Raw genomic sequence first — 12,025 nt, forward strand, 5'->3', positions numbered from 1 at the left:
GAGATGAAAGGAAAGTCAAGGGTGAGCTCACCATCTCCCACCTTCCAAGTCAACTATTCATAGAGCGTGCCCTCCATCTTTGTGGATTGTGAGCCATGAGAATGTGTCAGCTAGTCCTCTGCTTTCCTTCTACAAATCAGTGTGTGCATATTGGAGCATTTCATTCTTTAATACAAACATTTTGAGGGGAATAACCACAGGAACGTGGGCACCACACCCCTAGATTCAATATATACCAACTAAAATTAGATGGGGCTGTAAAGGTGTCTCTTAAAGAATGCAGATGGACATAGCTATGCATATTTTCACTGTGTAGTAAAGTTTTACTTATTATAAAATGTTATTCCATAATCAACATACAGACAAAAACATATCCACTCATCTAAAAAATTACAACTTTAGATATATTAGAGCATTGAACCTCTCTGAAACCCATAAAGATACATAGTATGCGTATTGTCAATTAATTCCATTATTTTATCCATTTCCTTAGAACAATGTCTTCAAACAATTTCATAATTGGTCACATTAGTCATTAAAACATCTGTAATTCTGTACTTTGTCTAGCCTTCTACGCGTTTCATCGAGGCTTCATCAGGAAGTTTTTGGAGGTAGCCTATAAATATTCACATGGGTATGATGGTAAACTCGCAAATAATTCTTATTCAACTTTTTCAATAGTTTACATTAACCATACATAACACAAGTACATCCATTCATAAATACCATCTTTTGGAATTCTAATGATGGGTAGGTCCACCTTTCTGAAGTAACTCTGATCAATCAGGGAGCAGACCATGCTTAGCTACGTCCCTCTGCGTTCTTTAAAATACACCTTTTTTATAGCATCACATTCTTTGGTGGGTTTTGGTTTGTTCAAGAAGTAGATTGCAAGCACCCAAGACTTCCTACCTTTTTGTATTTGTTTTAACTTTGCAGCCTGTATTAACGGAAAACTTTGGAGGTGTAAATTGTTTGCATCCACATATGTCATTTTTTACAAATCTGACGTGATGCATGGTAGGTGTGGGTTTTTTTTAACATTTCACAGGTTATTTCCTTTTTTTTTTTTTCTCAGGGATTGTGCCTGCTGGTTTTGCCTTTCATACCTGCCTCCAACCTCTTCTTCCCTGTCGGCTTTGTGGTCGCAGAGAGAGTATTGTATGTTCCTAGTATGGGATTCTGCATGCTTTTTGCACATGGCTGGAAGAAATTAGCAAGCAAAAGGTGAGCAAAATGTGTTCCATTCTGATAGTTAAACCAACATGCTGTAAATCTCTTCTCAACACACTTCCTTTTGAAAGGAATAGTAGGTTTGATTACTATGATGAGAAAAGCTTCATATAAAATATCAGTCTTGAACTCTCCTCAAATGTACTTTCCATGTCACAGCTATCCTAGTGCTTACATTTCCTGCTTTTGTACTTTACTGATTTACAGCACCTGTATGTTCTATTGTTCCTGCATGGCTTGTAACTGATACAGCTTTTCACAGTATAAGTGCCCTTTTATGGATGTGTGAATTGAGAATAACATGTTTCGTTCTGCAAAAATGCATATAGACCCTTTTCTTTTAGACTTTGCGACTAATGTTATACTTTTTTGCTACTAAGCTTTAATATGTATAATATTTATTACACATATTGCATGACTGGATGATTAAAAACTATTCGAAAGGTACAGGTACATGTCAACTAAATTAATTGGTGATATATAAATGTTCTTCGAAATAAAGACATTTGTTTTATTTAAACTGGTTCATTGGGTTGAGCCCACCAGCTGATTGGATCTAGCCTGGGCCAGAGTCTACTTGCTTAATGGACCCAGCTGGTGAAGGGGCATGGGCCCCATGACATGTTAGTGGAGGTACTCCCTTTCTTCCCTCTTTTTTGCTAACTTTGGGGACATGCTTGCACATTTACATCCCATGGTTCGTGTGGTGCTCACTGCAGAGATTATCATCTCTGCTTGCATCTCTGTCCGCATCTTATTAGTGTGATCTGACGCTCTGTTGGGAGTTTTACTGGTAATATGCCCTGTCAAGTTATCTTATTGGAAGTGCAATGTTATCATTTCTTATTCATTAAAAGGTGTTTTATCTGCAAGATGCACTCTGTTTTGTGTTTCTATTTTTACATGTTGAGTAGGTCTAGCTTAGTGTAGAGCCCACCTGCTGAATGGATGTAGCCTGGTAAGGACTTTTTTTGCCTAATGGATCTAGGCTGGGGCAGAACCGAATCTTCCTGCTGAATGAATCTCACATGAAGGAGAGCTTTCTTACTAAATAGACAGGCACATGCCACACTATCTTGTACAATTCTCTGTAGTGTTCTATATAGCCACAGCATTACTATCTGCCCTTAGAGTAAGTTTGCCATTTAATCTACTAACTGGAATATGCTTTAGCCTAATTTAACATATTGCTCTTAACTTTTTGTAGTACTGGGCATCCTAGCAGCCACAGGCCATGGCAGCCTGGTCATAGTGACCATGCATCTTTAGGGGGGCCTGCTTATAGATTCAGAACCTGTACAGCACAGCCTCATCTAACACACCCACAATGGTAATTTTCTTAGTATGTGATACAAACTAATTAATACCTATAAAGGGTATTTCGATATATAATTTTACTAGAAGCAACTTGTTGCAAGACATTTGATAGCTATATCACTATAATAAATGACTACAGAAATTAATGTGGACAAATTGCCGGTCATTGGGTGAAAAGGCTAAAAAGTCTTCAGCAGACAAACTTTGTTTCCTCCAGACCAGCTGTCTTATATAGAGCAACAAATTGAGTTTGTACAGTTGTGTGTATAGAACTCTCTATTCCTAATTAATATAAATCAGTTATCTCTGTGTAATTTGGTCTGAAGAGCAATATTACATCCTGCCTGTTTTGTATCATAACGATATAGATAGTATAAACTAATTTCCGTTCTAGATTAAAAATTAATAAGCCTGAAAGAATACTGAATGTAATACTGTGCTGTTAACCACATAGGCCAGACATATCTGTGCCTCACAAAGCACTATGTTACATTATCTCTGCTGCAGATTATTATGCCCATCATTTTTGTAAATATTTTCTTTTTCCTTTTGCATTATTTGTTATTTATTATCTTTAGTATACACTTTAGTTCTTTCATTAGGTGTTGATGGTTTCTCTGTTTGTATTTATATCCATGGGGCATATGTGTTGGTTTATTATGTACTCAGCATCTGGGTTATTTGTAAAAGTACTACATTGTGTTGCTGCGCCTTTTATCTGAGTACTAGACACAAATCTGGGGTCTGTTCAAAATAATGAATTTTCTTAGCAGCTGTTCAAATAGGATGGCAACTTCACTGTCTGATGTATACAAATTTCCACTTTGTTGAGATTGATGTTTGCCTTTCTAAGTCTGATTGTGGAGTGTGTTCCTCTTATAGCCCCCAAGTAGAAAGAAACTGGACAGACCTGGCATCATTATAGTCTTAAAGTGGACCTTTACACTCCAAAAATCAAATTCTACCAATGCATCCCTCTATGTATGATGATTAATAATAACATAGACATGTCAGGTGTAAAATGCTGTGATTTTTAAATACTTACACTCGCAGAGCATTCACTTCCTGCTTTGAAAGGTCAAAATGGCTTCAGTTTGCCAAAGCAATGCACACTGGGATTGCCTTATCAGCAGAGCATTGCTGGGAAATCTCATCTGTAATCTTTGGCGATCTCCGGGAAAGGCAGTTTCCTCCACTGAGATGATGTGCATGGTCACATGTCCTAATCACATGTCTAGTCACATGTGCCAGAAATCCAGAAAATAAAAGGAGAGCTAGTAATCTGCCCTTAGTAAACATGGCCACTGTCAGAAGAATGGGGAAGAAAATTGTAATAAGGTATGCAAATAATACAAAGCCGGTAATTATCTAGAAGTATGTGTTTGTAGATTGTCATTACAAAACATTTCTAAAGGTGTGTTTGCTGTTATTTTAAAGATATGAGTAAAGGTCCACTTTAAGACTCTTTACATTATTTCACAGAAACGATACTCATACTGCAACGAGCAGAAAAAAATTGCCGTCTGGAGACGGCAACCCGCAGATGTAGCAGTGCCGTCCGTCCGTTTTTTTACTACGGGCGGACGGCAAGAGGTTAAATAGTGTGCAGAACACCCCAGGGTACCTAGCAAAAGAATAACATTTTACATTATGTAACCAGTTTGGGAAAGTTTTTATCTTTTTTCCAAATTAAAATGGAAAGTTCCTTTTCAAAAAAAATAAAAATTAGCAGATTTCTTGTGTGACAATTGTATGCTTTTTATCAATTTATATATAGTTTTTCCTTAATTCTCTTGTGGAGGTTGACCTGACTATTGAAGTTGCCATCCTTCTCCCACTTTCATCATACAGTCCAACTGTTCATTATGAATTTTCTTTAATGCGGAAAAAAAATTTTTTTAGTATTTCATCTTCAATATGGGCTATGAATATGCCCATATTGCAGATGAAACAAGTCAGTGCCAGGGAAGGAAACATCTGAGTGACCGGGTTCAGTGCCAATAAAGTTTGCCGTATTAAAAAAAATAAAGCAGTGTACAGCCTGAACTTTCACATTTGTGGGAAGGAGATCTGTCCCTCAAAATAGAGCACCAGCAGCTGGTCGCTGTTTAGTCTCCTAGACCAGTGTCCTTTGCATTAGGTTGTGTTCCAAGTACACAAATCGGCAATCCTGGGTGTCGTGATGGCCCAAATGCAAAAGGAACATGGTTGCTATGTACTGTGAACATGAGTTTGTTGTGAAATAATCCTAACGTTTAGTTGCTTGCGGTAAACAGATCATATTCATCAATCTCAACATATCATAGCTTTGGATACATTTAAATAGGGAAACAGAAGCTTGGCAAGCACAAGAGATGGGCCATGGGTTTTGTGGTATGATCTTCCTGCTTTTGGGCCTCTGGTCATTTCTGTGGTGATAAAGGAATGTACTATGCATGCCTTTGTAACCATCATGGTTGATAAGTTGATATAGTTATTTTGTATGTGAAACGTTTCTTCTTTTTTTTTTTAATCAGCATTGTATTTCCATAAGCAGACAGAGGCTTCCAGACACTTTGGATTGTACCGTAAAATTGGTCTACTTATTATTGCAAAGTCAGAACAGTAGATTAGGGTCATTATTGTGATTCTGATTACACAATTCCCATAGGTTTGTCTGTTTCCCACCATAATAATATAGAACTATCTTTGTTAATTAACTGGCGTGCCTTGTGTAATATATTCAGTTTCACAATGTCAGTTTGTAATAACATTGCCCTACGGATCAGAGCAATACTCCTTGGCATAGCGTTCATTCACAAAAGCACATATATTTATCTGCCTGTGTGGTATTAAGAAACACTAGGTCACATTTTGTGTCTTCATTCATTTGTGTATTCCCTTGTTCTTAACAGTGGATTGAGAAAGCTCTCCTGGATATTTTTAGCTCTGGTGCTCTTCACTCATGCTGTAAAAACATTCAACAGGAACTGGGACTGGGAATCAGAATATACATTGTTTATGTCTGCTTTGAAGGTAAAGTATTTCTTCTGGAGCATGCAAGATTTAAATAGCTGATCTCACTGCAATTTCAGTAGCACCAACAACTGTCCATTGCACTTTTCCTCATAGGACTAGTCAGTAAAGTTCATGGTTCTCAATAATAGCTATTACATGTAAAGTTGAGGTCAGTCATGACATTTGTAACTGACTTAAGGGAAAAAGGTCAGTTATTTATACAGTGTGTATTTTTATGTTCTGTTTAATGTTTTGGCTAGATTCTTACTTTTAATTAAAATAGTTGACAGTAATGCTTGTCTGGGACTAAAAAGCTGGCGTGAAGTATAAAGCACCCCGACCCAATGTATTAAAAGCTTATTATATCCAGTAAGGCAATAAAGTTGATGTTTTCGCACACAGCCAAGTACCAAACACAGAAGGTGCATCATCCTTCATCCATTTACTGCCTAGTTAAACCAGAGCTGTAGTATGTTGACCCTGTAATACATAGTTTGAGCTGTTATGTCTGTATAAAGAAAGGAGGTGCAGATAGATTAGTCGGGGCTCCGTGCTGTTACTATAGACACTAAGTGGTTACCTCTTCTAGCCCCCAAAAAGTCTTCTTATGAGGTTGTGGGTTACATGGTCACCTCCTAATTAAAGCTGAACTCCAGCCTTGCTTTCAGTCTTGCACATTTGTAGAGACTCCTCTCCTGTACTGAAACTGCTTACTCAGATTTCACACTGAGAGCTTCTCATGGTGCAGATTAAAAGCTGCAGCAAGTCAGAGCCCATCTTATTTATTGGTTGGAGGACATCCAGCACTATCTAGCCCTTTCCTCTCCTGCCTTGGCCCGCCCTTTTCATTCATTGGATTTCAGTTTTTCAGATCTTGAAGGTTCAGCATCACATGTAGGGGTTCAGTTTTTCAAATCATGGAGGTTCAGCATCACTTATGGGTGTTACATAGTGCAGCCTGCATGCTTTAGTTAGTATCACATGTGGACGTTGCATAGGGCAGTCTACATGCAGGGAAGGATTACAAGGTCTAAAGCCAATAAAAGTTGTGCATCTGGAAATTTACCCTGGTGCGATGAAATGGATAGAAGCTGATCATTTTACCAGAGGTTGTGTAGGAGGTGAGGGCTATACAAAATGCAACAATTACCCATATCTCTACCAGTCAAGGTGTACAGTATATGTTTCAAAATATGTAAGGAATCTGCTGGCTGTTGGTGACAGCTCCAGGTTTGGTTTCTTTTTTTTAAATCCAGACCCTTTTGTTTATCCGACTTAAAGCAAAACATTTTTAATTAACCCTTGCAGTGAGGCTACCCCCGCACTGCAAGGGTTACCTGCTCATTTGTATCTAGGTAAAAATAAACAAAGATATACTCCCCCAATACCTTACCCCAAAGCTTAGATATACCCTACCGAAAGCTTAGAGCCGGCTTCTTCTTAGACCAGTCCCTGGAATGTCTCTCCCTCTCCTCTGCAATGTTTTTAAGGTAAAGTAAATCATCACGTTTAAAAACTGTGCATAGGCATGAGGACGCTGAGGAAGATTCCAATTTGCTGCAGAGGAAGGGACAGACTGGAGGGAGCGCCATGACAGCTGGCTGGCTTGGAGCTTTGGGTGAGTGAATATTTTTTACCCTAGGCACAAAAGAGCACTTAACCCTTGCAAGGTGGGGGTAGCCCCACTTCATGGAGTTAATTAAAAGAAAAACATTCCCAGAGTTCTGCTTTTTTAAACTTTTTTTTTTTTTTTTTTAATGAAAGCGGTAATTTGACTTTGTATCAGCCTCTCGTGGTCCCTCTATGTACAGCAAAACTCAGAGAGAAGAGGGAGAAGCAGCACAGGAAGCCAGTCAGGTGTGCTGCAGGGTAAGGAACATGCTGATAGGAGAAGAGAGTGCAGTGACGGAAAGATGAGTTCATCAATGTGCTGCGTCTTCTTTCACTGTCTATCTGTGTTTTTACCAGTTTACTTAAAGCTTAGCTTTAATGTATTCTATGTTTATAAAATTTTAAGCAAAAAGAAAATTGAGGTGTTGCTAGCAGTATCTAGTCAGATTTCAGTCAGTTTGTAGTGTAGGGGTAAAAAATGAGCAGATATTTAAGTACGCCACTTCAATTTTTATTTCTCTTTTGCGTTTATTCATGAGGTCCACTATTTGCACTGTTTGGCTTAAATAACCAGGTTTTTCTCTGCTCTATAAAGTTTTTAGCAACATTTTTATCTTTATTTTAAAACATTTGCTTGTTTTTTTTGTTTTGTTTTTTCTCTTGGCTTCCTACGAATAGGTAAACAAAAATAATGCAAAGCTTTGGAATAATGTTGGCCATGCACTGGAGAATGAGAAGAATTATATAAAGGCCCTCAGGTTCTTTAAGCAAGCCACACATGTGCAACCAGGTCAGGACTGTGGTATAATATTGCACTTTAGTCTGTATCTTTACACATATAGTATGTTAAACCTGTGTTAAACATGATAATGTTATTCTGTGTGTCATAGATGTATGGTCTCTCCATTCCTACTTTGCATGTAAACAGCACCTGCACTGAGCATGTTCTTTCTGCCAGGTGCATATTGCATTCCAGATTCATGCTAATGTATGCAGTTTTGCATCATAGTGCTTTTTTCACAGGATGATTTTTCAACTTGGGGATATAACTGCCACTTCATGGAGGGTTAGACACTACACAAATTAGAAGGGCACAGCCCCATCTAGTGACTTTAACCCTGCACATGCACATACGTTTAGTTTAGCAGGGGTAAGGTGTCTCTCTCCAGCCCTGCTGCCCTTAGCAGTAGCCTGAGCCTCGATCCACACCTTACTAGGTTCTATTGTGTGTCCCACATATTGAAGAATAGAGTCCTGTGTTCTCCACTGAACGCTAGGAGAAAAAAGGATTTTTGTAATTGTACATTACAAGACACAGAATGATAATTCTAAAACTATGGGTTATATTGCCACTTTTAAGAGCTTGGACACTATGTTTTATACAAGTGATCTGATCAGGTCACTTGTAGAAAACGTACAGCAGCTCCCCATTGTACATTTAGCTCTGCCTGCCAAAACAGGGCTAAATGTACAAAAAAAAAATACCTGGCCGTCACCCGGAACTGCATGTCCTGGGCATCGGGCGATAGGAATTCCACGCCTCTGCACCTGATCTTCAGTTCACACATTACGTTTTACCGGGTGGACATTAGGGCCTCAACAGATGCCGGCTTTGGTCGTAAGGTTCTTCAAGCAACCTTGTTGGTTGTAGGGCCTTGTTGGTTCCTTGTCTTTTTTTCAGGCCTGTTGCCCCCCTCTCTTGCTTGTACTGCTTTTGGACTTTCTATGCTTTCAGAATCGCCATCTTGTGTTCTGTAGTGTACACTTAAGAAAATAGAATTTTGGCCTTATCTTTTCTTGGAGTATATTACAGGATACAGGTTCCTCCCCTCTGTTTCTTATGATTCAATCCTTTTTCACTTGCTAGAAAACTGAGGCTCTCTGGGAGTGAGAGGGCTAATACTGGGCTGTCCTTACAGCTTTGCGCTGCCAGTGTCCAGTCTCCTGAAGGTGGCAGTATAGCCCATTGTTTTTAGAATTACCGTACTGTAGTCCAAGTAAAGGATTTTACAGGTAAGACATAAATCCTTGTTTTGTTCCTACCATAAAGTTATTTTTTTCTGGTAATTCATTGGAGGACACAGCTCTGTTTCCCGACAAGTGTTTTTTATGTTGCTTGAAAGAAAAAGCATTTGAAGCAAAACCTCTCTGCAAAAGACCTCAGCTACGGGCTGTGAGTTTGAATTATGCTCTCTTAAAGAACTTTTGGTTGCTGAAAAATCTTCAGCATGTGACAAACATCAGTGTGTGTTGGATGCCTGCTACACTGCTGTGGTTCCACTCGCTGGCTCCTATGTCACTACTGTGTCCTGTAGGGTTGGATTCACCATGCATGGCTAGGAGTACAGATATCCACACAAATGGAAGTATCGGATGCTGAAGATTCTGCCAAAAGCTGTAACTCGTAAAGACATCACAGTTAGCTGGACCTCCGAAAGGTCATTTGCAGGAACTTATTTTTTATTAGGGATGTTCAGATACCAAGTACCGTACTTTGTACAGGTAAAAGAACAGATACTTTTCCAGCTCCAAGACTAACCTAGAGAAAAACTCAAAAGTAAGGAGATGCAGCTGTCATTTCTAAGGAGCATTGGCTACAGGGCTGATTTGTGCATCGCTGTTTTAATGTATGATTTGTTTTTATATCTATATCTCTATATATATAACATTTTTTCCAGACCAAGTACAAGTACTGATACTTGTCCAAGTACTCACAGATATCAGTTACTGATACATTCTAAAACAATACACACTTATGATTTCAGGACCATGGTAGAGTTCTAGAGCCCAGTCACAGCTTCAACTGCTACAGCTCTGGTAGTTCTCATGAAAATGCCAAGTAGCGGCACTGGTATCGGAACATCCTTAATTCTTATCCTCCTTTTTTAGATGTGCAGAATTCTTGGCATAGGTCTTCATAAACTGCTTGCAATAGGGATATTTATTAAATTGATAATTGATAAGAAAAAATGAAGCATACAAACTCAGTACTTTTGTAGATGTAGTAGCAATAATTAAGCTAGACATATAAATTAGCTCTGCTTTAATATTACTAAAACATGAAATCGGAAGACTTTGATGTCATGTCTTATCAGCATTGCTTATATTCCACTTCTCAACTCATGACCCATAAATAAAATATTTGGAAGGTTTTCAATGTGTAGCACCCAAAACAAACAGACTGTAACTAATGCCATGTCCAAGCCTGTGGTTTGTTTCAAATCCTGAGGTTGCCTGTGAACTGAAGACCCCAAATGATGGATAAATTGAAGTAAAAACATGCTGACATTTTAAAAAGAATACAGTTTAAACAATCTTGTTCTTTAAGCTATGCACTGAAAAATAGTCCTCTATACATTTAGCCCAATAATCTAATTAATGGGTTCACAGTGTTGTTCTTGGCAGGGATCTGTTCTTTGCCTCTGATTTATCTTTTTAAAGCCAGAGCTCTGAACTAACTGCAGCTGTTTAGAAATGTTCCCGTCCATTTCAATGTATATTTCATTTAATCCTGCTAGCTGTAGCCATAAATTCCTTAAAGTTCTAAATTATGTGTTTGAATACATTATGTGTGTGTGTGTATATATATGTATATATATGTGTATATATATATATATGTGTGTGTGTGTGTGTGTGTGTGTGTGTGTGTGTGTGTATATATATGTATATGTATATATATATATATACATACACACATACAGTTTTTTGCCTAGCGTCAGGAGTAAGGAGCTAAGAATTTTTCCTCGGTATTCTTACCTGCTTCTTCCTGATTTTTTTCAGAGCTGGTCAGCTGACCAGGCTTCCAAGAAGGCTCTGACGAGCTCCCCTTTGCGGGGGAGCGTCTGTTCGGGGCTACTTTGGATGAGATCATTAAGGATCTGACGGGCGGTAAGAGTACCTTCCTGCCTCAGTCGAAAAAGCCCAGGGACCAGCGGCGGAGGCCTGGTCCTTCCTTTTCCGCTCACAAGCGGCTTTTTCGTCCGCCTCCGCCCTCTGAGAAGGGCGGGAAGTTCAACAGGCCGACGCCTTCCCAGGCCGCCAAGCGGCCCTGGCAGCCCAGGAACGCCAAGCCCCAGGGTAAGCCCCCTCGGCATGAAGACCTGCCCCCATCCCGGGATTCCAGGGTGGGGAGACTTCTTGGGCTCTTTGCGGGCCGCTGGCTGTCCCGCGTCTCCGACACCTGGGTGCGGGAATTGGTGTCCTCGGGCTACAAAATCGAGTTTCTGTCGCGTCCCGAGGACAGGTTTTTCCCTTCCAACATCCGTCTCCCTCCACAGCGCCTGGCGGACCTTCATGGTGCGGTGGCGGGTCTTTTGTCCCAAGGGGTGGTGATTCCGGTTTCCTCCTCGGAGAGGTTCAGAGGATTTTACTCAAACCTGTTTACGGTGCCAAAGAAGGATGGGGTCCGTCCCATCCTGGACCTCAAGCGGTTGAACGTCTTTGTGCGCGTTCATCGGTTCCGGATGGAATCGATCCGCTCTGTGAAGTTTTTTTGTGCCTAGCGTCCTTCTCCTGCAGGTGGCGATATTACCCTACAGTACATGATCTCCGATCTGTTCCCTGTGTCCTTCAATGAACGGAGAGAAAAGGATTTTACGGTGAGTACCAAAATCCTATTATATATTATACATACACACACACACTACGTAGTAGCACACCCATGAGTTCTGTAGTACTTTAAATTAGAAGTAGAGATTTACAGTATTAATGGGCAAATATGGCTGCCCCCTACAAATATATATAATTCTAAAAAGCATATATAAGGTTTTTAAGATGTTAAAATGCCTTGAGAAAATCTATACTTCGCTGAGCTCTTTCAAATACATGTTGAAATATTCTACATTCCCTTTACTAAAGTCACCCAGTT

The 12,025-nt window shown here is 39.5% G+C and overlaps 1 protein-coding gene across 2 annotated transcripts in view; it reads left to right on the plus strand.

Annotated features, from left to right (window-relative positions):
• The window catches only part of TMTC3 (transmembrane and tetratricopeptide repeat containing 3), a 65,672-nt gene that overhangs the window by 24,602 nt on the left and 29,045 nt on the right, over positions 1 to 12,025 (plus strand). The window contains exons 8-10 of one of the 2 annotated variants that reach the window (XM_018556734.1): positions 1,079 to 1,227; positions 5,445 to 5,565; positions 7,837 to 7,948. In XM_018556734.1, the coding sequence (XP_018412236.1) occupies positions 1,079 to 1,227; positions 5,445 to 5,565; positions 7,837 to 7,948 (382 nt within the window). The remainder of the gene's footprint in view (positions 1 to 1,078; positions 1,228 to 5,444; positions 5,566 to 7,836; positions 7,949 to 12,025) is intronic. The other variant, XM_018556735.1, reaches the window with a different exon arrangement.

The sequence above is a fragment of the Nanorana parkeri genome, unplaced genomic scaffold (genome assembly GCF_000935625.1).
Source record: "Nanorana parkeri isolate BGI_ZX_2015 unplaced genomic scaffold, ASM93562v1 scaffold250, whole genome shotgun sequence".
Lineage (NCBI taxonomy): Eukaryota > Metazoa > Chordata > Amphibia > Anura > Dicroglossidae > Nanorana > Nanorana parkeri.